Source organism: Apteryx rowi, unplaced genomic scaffold (assembly GCF_003343035.1).
Source record: "Apteryx rowi isolate R43461 unplaced genomic scaffold, aptRow1 scaffold_252, whole genome shotgun sequence".
In the NCBI taxonomy this organism is placed as follows: Eukaryota; Metazoa; Chordata; class Aves; order Apterygiformes; family Apterygidae; genus Apteryx; species Apteryx rowi.
The window spans coordinates 78,215-99,491 of NW_020448886.1; the positions used below are offsets into that span (position 1 = coordinate 78,215).

The 21,277-nt window shown below is 37.1% G+C and overlaps 1 protein-coding gene across 1 annotated transcript; it reads left to right on the forward strand.

Moving 5' to 3' along the window:
* Positions 1 to 2,182: 2,182 nt before the first annotated feature.
* On the forward strand, positions 2,183 to 19,512 carry KCND2 (potassium voltage-gated channel subfamily D member 2). The gene is made up of 5 exons (XM_026067049.1): positions 2,183 to 2,340; positions 10,536 to 10,634; positions 12,239 to 12,334; positions 16,995 to 17,242; positions 19,016 to 19,512. Exons 1-5 carry the CDS (start codon positions 2,188 to 2,190, stop codon positions 19,191 to 19,193), a joined length of 774 nt encoding a protein of 257 aa, XP_025922834.1. The 5' UTR covers positions 2,183 to 2,187; the 3' UTR covers positions 19,194 to 19,512.
* The last annotated feature ends 1,765 nt before the right edge of the window (positions 19,513 to 21,277 follow it).

Below are 21,277 nucleotides of genomic sequence, written 5' to 3' on the forward strand. Positions count from 1 at the left end.
TGCCCTGTTTTAAGGAAGATAAGCACCAAAAATGCCTAGGCCATGAGGTGCAAATGCTAATATGATGGAAAGTATGAATCTCTTTCTAGTATTTTTCTAGTTTTACACATCCTGTAATTGAGACCACCTATATTAATTATTTATAAGATGGATTTTATTGCATAATGTCCTTTTATCCATTTCTGCATGTCACAAAATCAGCAATTAATAGTATTTGAATTCTGAGGAAGTGGGGGGGCTTACTGGTGCAAATATTGATGTATTTTTTCCTGTGAATATTTTACACTTGGACATGCCTTGTAAAGCAACTAAACATTTTTTTTTTTAATCTAATGTAATCTTGGTCAATAGTCTAAGACTTGGTCATCTTTATTATTTCTGCCTGGATGATCACCTTTTGAATCTTGCCATTAAACAAATACCTCTTATCTTACAAAACTCAAACAATTCAGCTTCACCTGCAAGGCGAAACATAATCTCCTATTGACACAGGCTGACGTCTCATTCCTAGAAGGTGTTGCCTAACCCCTTATAGTTTCTCAGTAGTCTGATGTACTTGCCTCTTTAGTTCCCTTCCTCAGGATAAGGTGCAGAATGTGTGCTTTAAAGATTCCCCCAATCTTCTCTACTATCTTTCTAATTCCTACTGAACAGACAGGTTTTATTTTCATGATATCACTTTCCAAACACTGCAGTTTTATTCCTTACCTGGTCTTATATTAAACAGTTTGCAATTTCTTTGCAATAGAGAATGTGTCATCATTAAATAGTTTGTAAATTCTTTGCAACAGAGAATGTGTCATCTCTCTGTTCACAAGCATACTAGATAAAATTACATGATACATCAATGTTTAATAATAATTTAAAATCCAGTAAAGCTAAAAACAGAATGGTATTTGAAGGTAATTTAACTTTTTATTAAACTCTGTAGTATGTAATTACATACTTGTCCTATAGAGTATGGCAGTCAACAGAGTGCAGAGCAGATACCTCTTAAAAGACTGTCACTGGAATATTTCTATATGCTCCTCAGCAGCACTGTGTCCTTACTAGCTGTACAAAACAATATCCAACATCATAAGGAAGGTAGTAGGTTCAAGCTCTGGTAATTCTGAGCACTGCCAGGATTTGTAGTTAGAATTTATTCGGTTGCTTGCTTGTGGCTTGAGTTTATTGGGGAATTCTTTTAGCTCAGTGAAAAAATATTTGGTTCATTGAATCATAGAAAAGTTGGTTGGAGGGGACCTCTTGATTTCAGCTAGTCCGGCTTCCCACTCATAGAAGGACTACCAGCAACACTAGGTCAGGTTAGCCATGTCTAGACAAGTCTTGAAAATCTCTAAGGATAGAAAGTCCACTACCTCCGGGTCCTGTCCCAGTGATGTGCTACTCTCCTAAATTAAAGCATTATATCAACTTAGTGAGACAAGAGATTATTCAGCTTAACATCTAACTTACCAAGTGGTCTCCCTAGGATCTTGCTAAACTCAATGGAAAGTGATGACTTCTTCCAAGGAGCAAAAAGAACATGGACTTAACTGAGACATTCTGAATGGAGTCTTTGGAGCCAGACTCTTTTCAGTGGTGCTCAGCGACAGGACGTGAGGCAACAGGCACAAACTGAAACACAGTTCCATCTGAACATGAGGAAATACTTCTTCACTGTGGGGGTGACAGAGCACTGGAACAGGTTGCCTAGAGATGTTGTGGAGTCTCCTTCTCTGGAGATATTCAAAACCCATCTGGACGCGATCCTGTGCAATGTGCTGTAGGTGATCTTGCTTGAGCAGGGGGTTTGGACTAGATGATCTCCAGAGGGCCCTTCCAACCTCAACCATTCTGTGATTCTGTGTGATTCTGTGAATTTTTTCCTTAGCACAGGTGCTCTCTGTCTCTATTGCCAGAGGCAGCCTGAGAAGACTAGGGCAGGTAAAATAAAGATGCTAACAGTCTGATGGACAGAATACCCATCATTAGCTTGAAACTAAAAATGTTTGTGTGCACAACACTGGGCATGCAGTATATGTGTGCACATGTGTATAAAGTATTATTTATGTATATAAACATAAAGTATTATTTGCAAGACAAGTAAAATATTTTGTGTAGTTAGTTCAACTTGAAATTCAACACTTCAGAAGAGTTTTGTCTTTACTAGTGTTTTGTTTTCTATAACCCAGGTATGGTGACATGGTGCCGAAGACAATAGCTGGCAAGATTTTTGGTTCAATATGCTCCCTGAGTGGGGTTTTAGTCATTGCTTTGCCGGTTCCGGTAATTGTCTCCAATTTCAGCCGTATCTACCACCAGAACCAACGAGCAGACAAGCGCAGGGCACAAAAGGTGAGCTCCTAATTCTTTCCCCTTCCTGTGTTGTTGAGCAAGAGATAAAAGATAACATTTTATATGCTGTGTATCCTGAAAGTGTATATGATTTTTTTTTGACAAGACTTTTATATGTATATGCTACATGCCTAGCCTTGGCCTCAGATGCAAATGTTATATTGTTTTAATGAAAAAAATGGTTCTTTTTTTAATATCAAAATGTACACCTCCATTATGGTGGTACTTCATTGTACTTGTACAGTTAGACTAGATCCAGCATTTTCAGACAACAGCTGCAGTCCCACCTACTGAAAGTATTTTCTGTATTTTTCAGGCAGACTTTCCTTCCTCCAGAGCTTTCTGAGGAAAAACAAAATCTAATCATTATTTCTAGCGTCTGTCTTAACTGTCCGTTTCACTTATCCATGTGTTTAATTCCCAGGTTCAGTCTCCAGGAGATCTGATTATTGGGGACCTTGATTTCTCAGCTCTACTTTGGTTAAAATACTTCAGAAAAAGAGCTTAATCAGGAAAAGACAAAAGCAAAAGTCTGTTTCTCCAGGTTCTTTGACTTACTGAGCATCTCACTAGGAGGATATCAACAAGCCCTGTGACATTACAGTTTCCCTCCCTGCCCCATCTGGGCAAGGTGAGAAGCTAGGAAGAACTATTTGCCAGAAAAGATGCAGCCAAACCTGGGCAGTCACCTTTATTTCCATATCCCTGCCAAAATACTAGTCCCTGTCCACTTCTCCCAACCTTCTGATGGGAAACAGGTCAGATAATCTATACCAGCACCTGAACCCCTGATAATGCATTCCCTCCTCTTCCTCTGCTGGTGGCAATCAGAAGACTTGGGATGCAACATTCATTGCCAATGACAAGGTGTCATGTCACTTGATCTTTTTGTGGTCCCATGGCCTCTCTTTGCCATTAGTGTAACTTTGGTTCTGTATACACTCCAGGAAAGATGCATCCCTCTGCGAGCTCAGAGATCCTGGCTCTCTAGCTGCGAGCAGGCTATGGCTGGGGAGCACACACATAGACAAGGGACACACAGCTCACCACAGGCTGTGTCTGCCTCTTACAGACAATAGCACCAGGATTAGATTTCCAAAATGTTAGCATTTTTCTTTCTGGCCACCTTTTTGACGAGATTGCTCCATAGAGATTAAATGAAATAAATGTACAGAGTGAAACCATTTCTGGAATATTTTAGAATCAAGAGAAGCAGAGGTACATGGCCAAGAAATTCAGTCATAGGCCTAGGCTGAAGATATTGTACTCCCACTCACAAGATGGCCACATCTTGGAAGAATGCTGACAGATGAGACGTGACCATAACAAAAATCAGTGGTATCACAGAAATGTAATGACTTTCTTGTTGGAGACACTTAGAATTCTAATGTCAAATAGAGGTTGCCTCAACGATCCAGACATCATATCTTACCTATCCACTAGTTCCACATATCCCTTTGCATTTTATTTTGTCCCATGTATTAGCAGATAACTAGTTCCAGCTGTATTTCCCTGCCTCCTGCAACTGGAAAATTCAGAAAATACTCTACTTTTACACTACATTGTTTCTGTATAGAACTTTTCCAATTCTGTTTATGTAATCACAGCAGACAATGAAAGAACAGCATCCATCAGAGAGAACACAGTGCTTCTTTACAGGGCCTTAGAGTACTGTGCCAGTCACGGACAATAGACCTATTTGATCCCAGCAATCAATGTGTGTGAGCTTTCATAATAACTGCAAAGAAGAGAACCAGCCTTAATTCAGATAGAAACCCTCTTTTGTTGCATGTTGTGGAACAAGACTCTATAAGTCTGTTTGCACTTTCAGTAAGAAAGAGATGGACACTAAAAAATACCTTGCAAAATTTGGATCAGCAGAGTGTCTCATACTCTGCATAATCTCTTCCTGAATAGAAACTGACTGAGCTAATAACTGACTTTTTCTCATTTCAAAACAGTGAGCTCATTGTATGTTACCAACTGGAATATGAAGTGATGAAGACAGTCTTACAAGGTGTCTTTTCCTTTGCTTCTCAGAACAATGCAAACAGGATGAAAGATTTGCAGTAACCATGTTTATGTTCTTCTTGCTTTGGAGGAAATGGCTTTGAGTTCTGATTAACCTACCACTGGATGTGTCTGTTCCATAGACATCTCCTATTGCAAAACTAATTTTCTATCTCAATCTAAAATGAGTGACAGGATGAAGTGTTTGGAAGTGAAGGGATTAGGTCTGATGAACTTAAAAAAGAAGTCAACAAAAAGGACTTCTTGGCTACTGCGTAGTCCGTATTTAGCAATATTTAGCTATGCAGTTCTGTAAGAATATTCAAGCAATAAGGTCAAATCCTTGAAGTTTGAAGTTCCTGCCTCTTTGAAGACAATAAAGCTTTACACACTTTTCTAAACTAAACGTTTCCTTAGGCACTAGCCTTACTTTTACCCTCTAAGGCCAAAGAACATGAGCTTGGGATAAGGTACGCTTCCATGGAGCACAGCGTGAACTCCTGCAGGAGACAGACTTCTGTTGGCTAGAACAGGCTTCCATCCAATTGCAAGAGTTGAATATTTGAATCACAAAACTTTCTTTACCAAAATGTCATGAATACATTTAATCAAGGAAGTCTTCAGAAATGAAAAAGGACAAATAACAAAGGCTCTAAAGAAACTCAAGAGAGTTATCCCTTGGTGCAGCACAGAAATCTAGTCTCAGGAGCACTGATATTTTTCAGCAGAAAAAAATTGTCTCTTGTATTAAATTTGTTGGCCATCATGGCCGTCAGTATATGTATTTACAAAGTTCTGCACAATCATTCAAGATTAGGCAATATCCTTTGCTTCTCATTGGGAAAAGACTGCTGCACGTTAATGCTCAGAAGAAGATGGAAGAAAGATTTTTATTTATAATATATCTCATTTTGAATGTATTTTAAAAGAAGGTCCTGCTTCCAGTCATGGAAGTACGTTGCTGTAAAAGGGATACTGCAATATGTCTGTGGACCTCAACATAAAGAACAGGAAAAATCATCTGTGCTTATCAGAACATTCCCTTTTATCAGACAATAAGGTAAAAGGATCTGACCTATCCTGGCAATAAATAAATCACCCCAAATAGATATGGAAATTGACATTCAGGGCAGAATTAATTATGCCCTGTAGTGTTGCTATGATTTTTTCTCAAGCAGATATACCACAACTGAGAAGACAGTTTTGAAGAAACCTGTTTCTGGAGCTTTTCTCAGCTACCCAGTTGGGTAGCTACATACATATATACATAGCTATATACATGCATCCATACGTACGTATATACATAGCTACCCAGTTGGAATGGGTTTCTGGTCACACAACAGCACCATGGCTTCAGAGCTCCATCCCACATATTGCAACACTTTTCATGATGATAATATGTCCTCTTCTCTCTGAATGGAGCATCTCTTGCTGGATGTCCTCCCTGTTTTCCATCCAGCCATTTTTCTGCATCTTTGGGAGACAGGGGTCGTCTATCCTCTTAGCCATGAAGTCCTAAGCACAGATCCATCTGTCCATTATTGTTCATTTCCTGATAACTGGAGGAATCTTAATTTTAGTTGCCCAAGCACTATCTCCCTAGAATGAGTTTGCATGGTGCCTCAACAGAACACCCAAACAACTATCAATCAGCTCCAAAAGCTGACTTAATACAGAAAATTGATCTTTCATGTGATTATGATCTTTTACCTTTATATAGCAAAATATATCCTGAAGATTGGCCTAGGTTACAAATGACTAGTTACTGTTCAAACACAAATAGCTCTGGGATAAATTGCAACAACAACTGCTTAACAGCACCTAGCAATCCAAAGCTGAGCATTTGCAATAAGGTACCATACTGGATAATATAACTTCTTTAAACTAAATAGGATATTGAGCTCAGTGGGATTGCAAAAACGTAACTAACAGAAGAATCTGGCCAAGATTTTTGAATCTAGCACAAAAGCATGTAAAATTTGTGTTTGCAAAGTAATAATGTGAATATATTATGAAAAAAGGCAATATGAACTTTATTTAATTCCACATCCATTAATGTACAAAGTAAACAGCACTTTCTTCTCCACTGCAAGATGGCATCTTATAAATTATTGTCAGCTAATCTAAAGTCAATTATTCGCAATTACTGAAAATTAGCAGAACAGAGCATGAAATGTGGGAGTGATTTTTCACTTGAAAGTAAATATATAGGATGAACTTATGCAAGACCAAATAAAACCAATGTAAACACAATGTGACTAATATTCAGACCATTTTGGCTATGGATCTAGGAGTCACACAATGACTGTGAAAGAATTTTTATCTTTTAATTTTAGAAGATCACGAAAACAAATAACAAACATAAGGTAAGTAATTAGCACTTTTTCAGCTTCATAGGAAGACAGTTAAGTAGTCTGGGGAGCAGCAGCAAAAGGGAGTCAACAGGGGCTACCTAGGTACTAATTTGGAAGGGCAGACTACCTAGGCTTCTTGCATAGCAAATTGAAGAGAGGCTCTTGCCAAAACTGATTCCTGGAAGCTCACTAAGCTTTGCCCTGAAGAGTTTTTGAAGAAACCTCTCTCTTACCACAGCCAGACAGCTGAGGGGATCTTGAGTGCTGAAAGTTAGATGGTGTAAATGTCCCCTGGTGCTATGTTTTTCACTATTTAAAACCTTGTGAAAATAAATGTGCTTCTTTCTAAACCTGATAGAGCTAGTAGTTGCTGATCACCAGTGGTTTCCCTTGGTAAGGTTTTTATTATGATCTAATATGAATATGAGCATTATTTGTGCTGTCACAACCTGCTATCATAGACAAGGCTCCACTTCTAACTTGTAAAATTTGAAGTTAGAAAAAAAAAAAGTGAAGCATTTGAAAGAGAAGTGCAGTGCAAATACAAGAGATGCTGTAAGAATTGGAACTGATCATCAGTTTCTTTAGAAAGTTTCAGATGTGATGATCATGGTGGAATTTCATCAGGATAACTAAAAGAACTTTATTTCAACTGTGTTGGTTTTGTCCTAGTAGCAATAAAAATTATAGAAATCAAGGTTTTATAAACATCCAATGACTTAGAGCAAAGAAGATAACCTACTGCAGAAGAATTTAATCCTTTCTTTTTCTGCAGGATATCACATGAAAGAGACAGTTTGGAATGACTTGTATTGATTGAAAGGAGCAGTTATCTCCCCTTCTGTTGTACATGACAGAAAATGCAGTTCACAGACAAAAGGAAGATACAGTTCTTCTGTAATCACAGTGCTTCTGATGTCCTCACATCATTTTGGTGTCCTTCATGGGAATTTGATCCCTAGTGCACAGCCCTTAAAATCTTGTAGCTGACATACATAAGCTTTTAATGATTCCTTTACAGGAAATGTGAGGAATCTCTGGACAACTTACATTATAGATTCCAGTTTAAATCAGGTAAAAGCACTGAAAAAGAATCTTATCACTGTAACAGATTTGTGAATAGGTCCAATTTCAGAAGTATTTTCTGGAAGCTGAAGTATAAGCACAGAAGCCACAATATCTGGTTCCTGTCTTGGTAATAGATTTATTGTCTTCCCTTCAGTAAATGATGTAAATTCTGGCCATCTTAATGAGTCCCAGCTAGAAAGATGTAAGCTATTAGTTTCTACCTCACAAAAGCTTCCTAAGACTCAATAAATTCAAATTCACAAAGCAATTTGAGATCTTCAGGTGCAAAGTACAACTTAATATTATACTGTTGTAGCACATCAATTAAGATAGTCTGATGAACTGTTATATATTTATATTTATTAAATTGTGCTGCACAGTAATTATTACTTCTGTCATTAAAAGAGAAAATAAGTATGAATGGCTAAAAGAAAAAGCATAGCTAATGTATGTAAAATGTTTGTTCATTAAATTTAATGAATTTCCCTATATAAAGAGAACACTAAAAAGCACCAGAGCTAAAGAAATTTTTGTGACTGAAGTCAGTTATTTATGGGACACTCTACTGCCTCCTTCAACAGCATCTCCAAAGCATCTTGAGTTTCTAATGCTAATCAGTATTGTCAAGAGAGATCTTTAACATATTTATAAACTTAACCCAGTGTACATATTTTGTCTCATGACTGAATTCTGTGGTACTGGTAAAGCTCTTCTCTCAACCTTCATCCCATCATACTAGTGTTGCAACTGAACACTTCCACATTGAAAATAGTGTGTTTTCTTCCTGCCTGAGGGAATTTTTAATTGCCAGTTTTGAGGACTTGGCCCTAACCATTCCATTGGCCCCAGATGCTCCCATTAAGGAGCATTTGTGGGCCTGGGACTAGGAGCTGTTAACTATTTCGAACTCTCATCGGCTCTGCGGGACCCCCTTTCTGCAGATTGCACTGGGTAGCTCACTGCAGGATGCGAGACTGCCTGGGCACTGTTCAGCTGGGGGTAATCAGAAAAAGAGCCATGACTGAAAGAGCCATTTATTCCCAATCCAGTCTCTAGGGTCCCCATGAGAGGAGGGTGACAAAGTAGGGAGGCTGTAGTTGTTGTTTCAGTGGTAACAGGAGGAAGGAGAAAACAGGAATTTAGCTGTGCAAATGCGTAGTACAGGTGATCCAGACAACAACTAGGACACTTCATTCCTTACCACTACAATCAGTTATTTTACAGTTCTAGCTAGAAAGGCTATGTACACTGAGGAAGACAGGAAACCAAAATGTTGTTCTAATACGGCTGATATAGCAAAAAAATGAGGCAACTCAAAAAGCTCTCATGAGCTTTTTGACTCAGCGATGCAAACATGCACAGCATTGTCCTATCTTCTTTTGGAACAATTAAATGATAATAAATACATGACATATAGGCCAGATTCTATCCATGTTTGCTTTTAACTGTCATGAATTTCTTGGCTCACTGTTGAGAAGACTCTTTTGCAAGTCTGAGGCTGTGAGTGCAAAGAAGCGTGGTGTTGAGTCATTCCTCATAGTCAGTTAATTATTAATCATGCCAGAAAGGAGATTTGGCGGCTGCAATAACCAGGCTGCTTCTCTCTGTAAGTGCTCAGGGATTCTCAGTCATTCCATAATGACATTTAATGCCACAGAAATTGGGGGGGGGGGGGAACATGCTGCCTCCATTTTCTGAAAATATCAACTGAGTAATTATCAGATATGAAATCCCTATTAATAAATCAGACTCATTTTTTCAAGTTCTTCACATTTGTCTGCTTTTGTGCTTCAGCAGCAGTCATTCAGCTCCAGTTGCTGCTTTGCACTTGGCTTTCAGAATCATAAAGCTAGCTGTGAAGACAGACTCTCTCTGACATATAAGGAACCAGCCACAAAAGTTACTTAAACCAGGATGCCATTCTAGAAATCCTATAAATGTTTCTGTTTTCCATAACATTGGTCTAGAGAGGTTTTTTCCTTCATATTCTACTGTGATGTTGGCTTCTAACTGTTCTACAGAAAGCAGGAATTCAAAACATCCTTCACTTACAAGCCACCCTCTCCTCTGGGATGGAAGCCACCTACGCAAACAAGAAACCTCACCTGAGAAATCTCTAATCTTATCTCCAGCTCTCTCAGCAATTTGATGCCTATAGTCTCTAAAAAATCAGATTTTGGTCAGATTATGACCAATGGTGACAAGTATTAATTCTAATTATGCAAGCAGACATGAAGAGGCTTTTAAAAGGCCTGGCAGGCGTTCAGAAATTTAGACTGCAGTCAGTGTGCAAACAGCTATCACACTCTCTTATACAAACAATCAGAATGCTCTGAGAAACCTTGGAAGCTCACAGCAGTTGAAATATTATGTTTTTTGTTCCATTTTTCTTCTTTAAAGGGATTTTCACTGCAGGAGCAGTTGAGATGGAAGCCATGTTCCTGACCCATAAGGCACAAGGAACGACACAATTGCAGCCACACAAAGAAAAGAGGCACTTCCATGCCAATCTGTAATCCCTTCTCCAAAATCATTGTTCTTACTAGTTGATGCAAACAAATAAAAACTTCAATGTCATTTGTATTTTAAATGGAAAAATAATTGTGATTTGCTCCACCTAGAGGACGATTTAATACATTTTATCCTTTCAGTGATTATGACATCAGTATTCATAAGCGGCTGATTTCAAATAGCTGTTTCAGATAAACAGCATAACGGATATAAGTACAAGTGACATTATTCCTTTTTGTCTCCTTTACACAGAAAGCCAGACTTGCTCGAATTCGTGCAGCAAAGAGTGGGAGTGCTAATGCCTACATGCAGAGCAAACGAAATGGCTTACTGAGTAACCAGTTGCAGCAGGTAATGTTTTTATATATTCCACCTCCAGAGTAACAGCTTAATAATAGCCCAGCAGTAGTTTATTCTATTTATCACCAGGACAAGTCAACTTGGGTTTTTAGGCAATGTTATCTTCAGATGTACATTAAGGAAGAACAAATTGGACAATTATTATTTTTAAAGAAAGCTTATGAATATTGATGACAGGGTATAAAAAATGAAAGAAATGGCTAGATAGAAATGCTGGATTCAAATATAATCCACATTTTTAGGGGCAGATCCCATAAAAGACTTCATTAAGACAGGGCACAGTGTTTGCCTCTTATGGACATAAGCGGGATTCATCTCATTTGGTTTCAGACAGCTAAAATGTGGGTGACAGAATCTGGGTACCCTCTCTTCATCACCAGCAGGGGAAAGAGGTAACTCCAGAGTTCCATTCACATGGGCAGATGTTGCAGAATGAGAATGTTCCCTGGAAAGTGCCTATTTTTCTCTGAAGAGAATTTCAGTGATTACTTCAAACATGGGTGTCTACATCATAGATACCTAATGTCACCTGAGGCGAATCCCTGGCACCTTCCCCCTGCCGAGCATCCCAGGATGCAGAGTTGGGAGCCTGAGGCTGGGAATGGGATCCCCAACAACCCCACGGCTCCGCAAGATGCCTGGAGACAGCATCATAGCCACTCAGAGCTAGCCAGGGGGGAGGACTGAAGACACAGTGTTTCTTAATCCCTACCACTTTCTGGGATTTAGGCAATTCCCTGAGGAATACAGGGAGGCTTCCATTCCTCTATGCCCTTTCTGTTTAAAAAGTGTTAAAAAGCTTAACACTTTAACATATAGCCAGAAGAGGAGGAAGTGGCTGTCCAGTTTAGCATAAAAGCCTGATAGTCAGAACACTCATCTCCTCCTCCGCTTGAAAGAATTCAAATCCTTGAACTAAAGAGATACCAAATAGCTTAATTGCCATGCAGATTTCAAATATCCCAAAGCTGAATGATAATCTTCCCTATTCTCCCACTTTCTCTCTTATTTAGTTTGCTGCTTTCTAGTGAACAATTATGAAAGCAATTAATAAACAGTGGACACTTTCTACTTAATTCTTCATTCTGTGTCAGTAGCATCTGCTGTACACTTTCCTAACTCAGCAGATTGGGATCACTGACACGAATTTTTGAGTAAGCAGCAATACCACAAATTCTTCAGCACTGTGAAACGATCCCAGGAAAGCAGCTATGTTTAATTTCCTTCAAATAAGGCACATTCTCAGGAAAAAAGTATTTTACTGTCACTTATATTTATGATAACATAAAGTATGCATTGATTGAACATTCAAAGTTTACATGTTAATTGCATTTACGAATTGTGCTAATCTGTCTATACACAAAAGACCTAAGAAGGAAACATTTAAAAGGAGTGCAAGGGAAGGATAGAAAATATTTTGATTAAAAAACGAACAAGCAAAAGAGTAATCATGTCCAAGCTAATTTGGGTTATACCATGTAGATGAAGCATTGTAGTTATGCTACAGTATACAATCCAGATTAGTTCTGATCAAATATTTGGATAAGAGCCCTCTTGTTCAGAAATGAGAATAATACAGTTGTATGTATTAACAGTCCTCCAGTGAAGAAGAACAGGCCTTTGTTAGCAAATCTGGCTCTTCCTTTGAAACACAGCACCACCACCTGCTTCACTGCCTGGAAAAAACCACGGTAAGAAAATGGAATTTATGGGAAAACACTTCTAACATCAGTCTAATTCTGAATGTTTTCAGTATTTCTTCTAATTAATAAACCTTTATATGACAGACATTAGCTAGGAAGAAAATGTATTTTATCTTATTTCAAAATGTTATATACACTGCAAGTAAATAGCAGAGAGAGATCCTGGATGAGTGCCTCATTTAGGGTGAAAGATACTGGCATCAGTGAAATGACATGAGTATAGCTCAGCTGTGGATGTGACCTTCAGTATGGTTTTTCATACGCTGCGTAACAGATCTTTTGCATTTTTCTGCAGTACAGCTTAGAGGCACAATTTGTAGTCCTTACACATTCAAAACTCTGCAGTCAAAGCAAGCTTTTGCCTGAGCAAATGTTGGGCATTTATATGGGGAGAGGTCTTTCCTGTGGCATGAGCATGATTCTGACCAAAGTAACTGCAAGAGAGGATCCCTGGGCATCTTATTTTGAAACTTCAACCATTTAATCCATATGCAGGTGCAAAGCTTCAAAGTTTTTTGGCTTCAGTTTAGACACTGACATCCCTGTAGAAATCAGTGACGTAATTCGTAACAGTCCAAACACACTTATCTAGATTTGAAACTCCCCATTAATCAAAAGGACTACTTATCATGTGTGCTCTGCCTTTTTCCTTGGTAAATACCTGGATAATTACATAGCTATGAAGGATAGTAAATTATAGCAAAGTTATGATTCAGTAATAATTAAAATGCCATGTTCACCAATAGTATAATTCTGGACAGATAATGTCACAACAATAACACTAATGATCCCTAATTTTACATTTTTTCCTCTTTTATCATTTCCTAAGAAAGTTAAAAACATAAAGACTAGTTATGTTGAATTTAATCTTTATAGATTTAGGAAATGGGCATACTAAAATTATCTCCTTTTTTTTATGCTTTTGAGGGGTTATATTGCCATGTAGAATATACCCTATATTGTAGGTAAGTTGGTCAACATCTATTAAACTGCCATTTACAAATTTACATCTAGTTTTATAGGTTCCGGGTACATCTAAAAAATTATATGATAGTGGCCATCAGTATGCACCTTACCATGGCATTTCTTGACAAATGGTATAAAACCTTGATGCCACATTAGTAGGTGCTGAATATCTGGATTATGAGGTAACTTCATAATTTTATCCATTTTTATGCATAAGGAATTACTGAAAGAAAAAAAAAAACACAGAGTTTCTCAATAGGACACAACTGACCAGATACGAACACCTACAATGTCTAGACTGCTGGCTCAGATGTAGATTCCCTGATGTGTTCTGGAATCTCCTTTAGATCTAAATTTATCTGCATCTTAAAAGTGCCTATTTCTGACTACACAGGGAGCTTTGGGCAGTTAGCTCAGATGTAGAAGCCCTTACTGCTAATGTTTAACAGCAGAGAATGTTAGCTGAATCCCCTCCTGTATATTATCTCAACAACATCTGGAAATCTAACAACTGATAATAAACTTCTCCTATCCATCCCTTAATACTCATGGCAGTTTTAGAACTGTGAAACAGAGAATCAAGTATTTTATTCTTAGATGCCAAATCAAAGGTTCCAGTTACTTCATGGCTTCCTTCCCCAGTTCTACTCCAATACTGTGTCAATCCCTCCTTGAAATCAACATTTAAACACTTAGATAGCTGCCAAAGGTTAAAAATTGCACCTCAGTGAAAAACCTGTTCTGTAACTTCCCTTTAACTTTTGAGTACATAGCAGAACTTGCTATTTTGTTGTATTTTTATATTCTAGTTTTAGATTTTGATTAAAAGACTTGGTAATGCTTCTGTTATACATGATAGAGAAGGTCATTGCAGAAGTCTTACTGCTACTGCTTGAAGAGATGAAAAATTTTTCCCCCTACAGACATTACTAAATTAAAATACAATGTAGGTATATGTATAATTTACTATTTTCATTTTGACAGCATTTGCTTTTAAGCAAAATGGCCCAGTTCCTATGTCATTTAGATATTGATGTGTCACCTCACAGGTACTTACGTTGCCTTCATGCTGACTTTTGGAATATTCATTTATGATCTAATGTGTTGTAGCACAAAATGTCTTGCTTCCTATTCACAGTATAATGTAGTTACTTTGTCAAAAATCAAACTGGGTACTTTAGGAATACTTTCGAGACTTTTTGTACTAGAACCCTGTAATAGCAATTTGCCTGAAATTGTTCCACAGTTGATTACAAACATATTCTAAAACCCTAGTAGTAGCCATAGGTCTTGTCAAACTCTCATAGAAACCATAGAAAAAATTCTAGTCATTTGGTGGAAGATGGATTCAACCCTAAAACTTTCACATTTCCTCTAATCATAGTGGTGGAATATGTAAGCCTTTTCTTTTTCTCTTTTTCAAACAGTTCTGTTTTAATAACAACAACAACAAAGTCTATAAAGCAAGTATTATCTTATTTCCTAAATTTGCATATAATCTAATTCCTGTTTTTCTTGGCTGTTGGGTCCTACTTCTGACACTGGTGTCCATACAACACATGAACACAAAAATGTACATAGGGGCTCCAAGTTGTATTCTGGTTGCAACTGCTTGGTCAGACCATGCATTCCAAACATTTAAGCAGGAATTCGAAATTTTGTGGGTCCTCCCCAGCTTGTGGGATCTGGCAAGTTGCTGGTTCCTGTGATAGTAACACAAGTGATATGGCTTCTTCCTTCCTTCATCTTTTGAAATATCATTTTGTGTGAGCATCAGCCAAAAGTGTTTTTCATCTTGTCAAGTAATTTAAAATCTGTAGGATAAGATCTCTTCTTCTCTAAGAAATACAGTGCAGGCCACAGATGGAATTCTGTGAAAGTTACATTAATAATGAAAATAATTACACCAAAATTTATATTTTACAGGATAATTTTAGTTGATATAGGCACAGTTAATTAATAAATACAGTCCAATATTTTAATTTGAGCTACTATATTGTTTCAAAATGTTTCCAGTCTATTTTAAAAGTTCACTCAACAACCCTCTTTAATGTATGCTGCTAATTGAATTCTTGTTGGTTGCTCCATAATAGTTTTAGGAAGCACAAAATTACTTTCAATCAGAAAACTAACAGAGCTCTTGGCAAACATGCTAGAAGCCATTGAATATAATCTAAAGATAGCTATTATGTCATTTTTCTCTCTGAATTTTATGTCCACTGTGTGAACACATTTTGAATCTTGTTTTATGTCTGACATACGCCTTATAAAAAGTGAATTTTCAAGCAAGTTCTTTCTTTCCATATCACTTGACATCAGCATTCTTCAACACTGCTCAGTTCCACACAAAATTATGTCTGAGCAAAGGAGAACAGAAGAAATGAAAATAATAATAAGCCTGTGAAGGTATTTCAATTTCTAGCAAACATTTGGCTACAATTGTGACTATTTACTTTGCTCACAGATTTGATATTTGCATCATAATTCTCCTGGAAAACATGAACATGCACATACAACACCTACTAACAGCTACACGACCTTTCCATTAATATATCGTTCTTTAGGTGAGAAAACTAGTTTCCCATATTCTAATATGTGAAAATGCAGCAGGCATTGAAGCAAATGCAAAAAACTTGAAGTGAATATGACTGTGAAGATTGTAAAACTACCCAGAGCATGCTTCTTTTACCATTTTCAGGGTACGCACAGTGATTCCAGCAGTAACTGGAGAGATTTTTTAAAAGGAGGCTTTCTCAAATAATACATAAACATTTTAGTCTCTGCGGGACATCTGGGTGGCTACTTTATAATTACTGTAAATATTCTTTATTTGTTCTTTTTACTATAAGCCACACTACTATTTCACACTTCTTAGCATACAAAGAAATTGTGGAAATCATGACTATGTGTGAAGAGCTCCCTAATCATATACTGAGTTAAAATAAACTGGCTATTGGCTGTAATTTTGATTCAGTTCTATGATAACCCTGTAAGATTATCATCTGTGCCGAGTTTAAGCAAAGATTGCCATTTCATTTAATTAAAGGCTGTTTTCTAATCTGATTTTGATATATTGATCATAATTACAAAACATATTAGGATCTTTTTGGAGATTTTTAAATAACTCCTGATCTGTTTAATTAAATCATTTTCTTTTAAACAGATACATACCTTGACAGGTACTATTTCAAATCCTGATTTCTAACATGTAATTCAAAATAAAGCTTTATAAATTCATCTGAAAAGTATACATGAGTTTTATTTGATTATAATTTAATATAGTAATTGTTATTTATTTCCAAATGATATTTAGTGCATTTACATAAGCCCCGCTTACATTTTTATTAATAATCATAATGGTCTATTTTGTGGCTCTTTGTAAATTATAGATATTCATAATGCAACCTACATTATAATCATGTGATATTTTACAAAAGAATTTGGATTAATTTTTTCATATTTAGAGCTAGCAGTCTGAGAGTTTTGTTCCTGTTTTTACATTTTTATTGGTATTCAACCCAGGCTAACACGGCCTAAACACTATAATCAAGACTAAGCTGTCTAACTTTCCCAGTCTATTCAACAGTGTCAGTTTAAGCCTTTAAACAATCATTATTAATAAGTTCACTTTAATTATCTTTGTGTGTGTGCTTTGTCCCTGTGTTGGATTCCTCTGGACTAGAATCACGAGTTTGTGGATGAACAAGTCTATGAAGAGAGCTGCATGGAGGTTTCTACAGTCAATAGACCCCCAAGCCACAGCCCCTCTCTCTCATCTCAACAAGGCATTACTAGCACTTGCTGCTCACGAAGACATAAAAAGACTTATCGCATCCCAAACACCACCATCACTGGTAGCCGTCAAGGCAGCGTACAAGAGCTCAGCACCATCCAGATCCGATGTGTGGAGAGAACACCTCTGTCTAACAGGTACTTTATATGCATCGGTACCCCAAGAGCTGACCCACCACTGTTTGTTAGAGAAGAGATGTAGATGTTTTGTGGCCTCCACGGGTAGGTTGTGAAGCTACAGGTCAAAGTAAAACAGTCATCCAAAAATGTACACTGGTACTGAAACATCCTCCACTTGTAAATGTCACTTAATTTGCTCCAAGTTTAATCTGAGCTAATAGAATCCTCTCTCTCTGTCCCTCTTCTTTGCCCTCTCCTGTCCTCCCCACAAACTATTGTGCATTATTTACAGAGAATAGCTTCCAGGGATTCCAAACTAAACAGAGGCCCAACCATTACAGGCCATGATGAACATATTATAAGAGAAAGCCAGCAGTAGAGAGATATGCAATTCAGATGTACAAGATGAGCAAAATGGAAGAAAGTTCTGTTGCTGCTATTTCTATTAATTTGGTTCAGAAACAGAGGCAGAATGAGATTTCCTCATATTTTCACAGAAAAGGGAAATAAAACTAGATTCCCAGAGTCCTAAGTTCTCTAGTCATAAAAAAGACTCTTCTATATAAAAATATGAAATAGATGAGAAAAATATATTTCCTGGTTTGAGGAGTTATTAAAAAAGTGAAGAAAGTGCAATTCAAGAGGCTGTAATGTACTGAACATCTTGGTACTCTCACAAGCAAACCATTTGGCTTTCAGGTATATCTGAGCACCACCTCTGAAAATATAGCAAAGATCTCAGGAGACTCAAAAATGTTTTCCATTGAACTCAAATATGTCTTCATTAAAAAAGAAGCATTTTCAGCACTAGTTGCTATAGAGATTCAGTCCTGTTAAGTGACATTTTGAGTAGCTTACTGTGAATAGTTATTAAGTTTGGATTTCACTTCCATGAACGATTCAGCAGCTTGTTGCTGCTGAAGTTTTTCAGCTGTTGTGCAATGGGACCTCTTGGCCAGCACAAAGCTGCAATCTATGTCTTAGATTTTCAGGAAGTATTCTGCCTGGATCCATTGTTCCTCTGCTAGAGGACTTCCCCACACCATACTTCCAGTCATAGAGTACATAAAAACACAAAGCACAAACTTTCTGCTAAAAACAAACTAAAAAGCTGAAAGAAAGCTAAAAGCCCAAGCACAAAACATAGGACCCAGTCTCACCTCAACAGAGCTTGAGTTTTAGAAGTTTCTCATAATGCTGAGGCACTGCTCTATGCCCTCATAGAGCTAAGATACAGCAAGTCCATGGGCACATTAACTCAACCTCAGTCAGTGCATACAACACTGTGTCTTACTGTTGAGGATACACAACATACAAAGAGTTCTTAAAATATATATATATATATAATATATATATCATGTCATAGAAGTCAGTCAGAGACTGGAACTATCCCTTACTTTCTACTTTTCTACATAACATGTCCCTTGACTATTGTAAGCTTGCTTTCTCCAGTGAACAGCTCAAACACCTTCCCTGCTCAGAAACATTTAGATGTTGAACTCAGACCCTTTTAGAAATACTGTTGGAAGGAAGGGAGAGAGGGGGACTGCCCACTGGCACAGCCGCAGGAGCACTGGCTGCAGGGGCACATAGTGCGAAGGTTAGAGAGTGCACAGGGGGCTGGCTACCACTGCAAGCCTTCAGGGTCGAGAAATGACTGTGCTACTTGGCACCGAGCCTCTGAGCCCTCTAACGTAACAGCATGAAGATGACCAGCTGAGGTAGTGGAATCTGGCACATTTTTGGTAACATGGACTTTCTTTCTTCATGGATTTTTGTTTCTTCCTCCAGCCGATCCAGCTTAAATGCCAAAGTGGAAGAGTGTGTTAAACTAAACTGTGAGCAGCCTTACGTCACTACAGCAATAATTAGCATCCCGACACCTCCAGTCACCACACCTGAAGGAGATGATAGGCCAGAGTCTCCTGAGTATTCAGGAGGAAACATTGTCAGAGTATCTGCTTTATAAAATAAGGAATTATTTATAAATCAGAATAAAGACCACTTGCAAGCTGATCTCTAGCAGTGAGAAAAGAGTTCTGAAGAATGAAAGAGCTGACAACGACAACACCCCCTTGATGCGTGCGCCAGCAGCAACCAATCGAGAGGTTCAGGAGAAACAAACACTTTGGGTTTCAGTGTCATAGCGCATTAACCCGAATGGAGTTTCTATACACTGTTTGAACTGATAACGCAGTGGAAGCTTCTGTGACCGTTCTGACTTACTATATGAGCACAATGAAATGTCCCCATTGATGCTTCTTCTTATCATGAGAGCTCTTTTTAGAAAAAAAGAAAAAAAAACACAACACAAAAATAGAAACAAACCTATGTTCCTGCTGAATGCAAAACAAGAAACATTTTGATAACATGTCTTTTTTTTCCTGTTAACAAACCACAAACTTGTTGAGAAACTATAAAAAAATGAAAGAAAAAATGCTCATATGAAATAAGTTTGTATTGACTGAAAGAAATACAACCACAATGCATGCTGAAATTATTTGGAGCTGTGATTTCAGTTTATTTATGTTGTTTTTCAGATTAGGCATGATAAAATATTACTGTAGAAAGGAGCATTTCTGTGCACTTACAACATGCTGATTGTTAATGTTCCATGGTAGTTGTACAAATAACTTCCCTTCGAAAAATGCAGTATTTCTTATTCAAACACTCATTAGTGAACTGAAGGTGTTCAGTTAGTTCAATATTTATTATTGTTTTATCTTGCTTCCTAGGTACTGTTACAACTGCAATAAGTCATTGTACACCTGTTGTATCAGGAATCAGGATTTTTTTTTAATAGATATTTTACACAATTTCATCTGCACTATAAACTTCTAATGGCAAACATTTAAATAATCTTATAGCCAAACTGTGCACCACAAATGTGCTATTCAGTCATTGTTCTTTTTGTCCACTGTCCTCTATTTCTATGACAGTACACTGTCCATTCTAATATTACTGCACTATTTGGGATTTCAAGGCTACTGATGAATTGGCACAGTCCTTTGTTCTGTAAACATCTTGCCTACTTTTGTACTTTCAGAACAAACCTCTTGTCCTTGTGTACTGTTACAGTATCAATCCCATTTGAATTAAAATTAAAACAAAGGGGTTTTCTTGTGATCAACCAGCACTTATCTCCAAGCTTCCTTTGCTAACGTTTTGCAGTATCCAGTGTATAGGCTATGGTGGAAGACACTGAAAAACATTCAGTGAAAATAATTGCTAAATTCTTTTTGTAAGTAGCTGTAATTCACATCCTAAAACTTGAGAATTTATATTATGTTAAGATACTTTCTTACCTAACAACACTGACAGAATAATGGTTTGGGTCCCAAAGCCACAAAAGTATAACTGATTTAAGTTGGAATGTGTCTATAACAACAAGTCTAAAAGACAGTGTAAGGGTTCTCCACATTAAGCTTTTTTGGTTTCATTTTTAAGACATTAATGTTAACAGAAACCTTTCTGAAAAAAAAAGTCATCTTTCTTTATGAGGGTACAGTAAAAGAGATATATTGTAATGCTTTCTATATACATGGAATACCATACATCATATACATCAGATATACATGAAATATATGCATATCAATACATACATATATACGTCAAAACCACTGGATCAGAAATAATGGCATGTCTGCAAATGAAAATATGCATACAAATCAAAAGGCTCAGTGCATTAGAGGCCATTATGATAAATGATTAACATACTCAATAATCTGAGTAGCATATGTTTCAGTACAGCATTTATCATTCTACTGACCTTAAAATTTACTGTAAAAGAAAACATCCACTTAAAACTGAAACTTGCTGATTATATACTTTTTACTGCACACAGATACTGATATTTCTCCCTGCCTGTCAGATATTGAAGAATAGATGATGGAATATGCTACAGTATATTCACCAAAATACTAATATTGTCACATATCAGAATTAAAATGCAATTAAAAATAGTATATAATGTAACACATTGTTCTTTTATTGTTTACTTATTCAAAAACTTGGTTAATTTGCAATTAACTTCCCACTTTTTTTGTGAAAATT

What these genes read in the sequence shown, in the direction of transcription:
- KCND2 (XM_026067049.1), top strand. Translation starts at nt 2,188, where the DNA reads ATGGTGCCGAAGACAATAGCTGGCAAGATTTTTGGTTCAATATGCTCC. An exon ending in ACAAGCGCAGGGCACAAAAG is followed by an intron (nt 2,341 to 10,535) that starts GTGAGCTCCTAA and finishes TCCTTTACACAG; the next exon opens with AAAGCCAGACTTGCTCGAAT. An exon ending in TGAGTAACCAGTTGCAGCAG is followed by an intron (nt 10,635 to 12,238) that starts GTAATGTTTTTA and finishes ATGTATTAACAG; the next exon opens with TCCTCCAGTGAAGAAGAACA.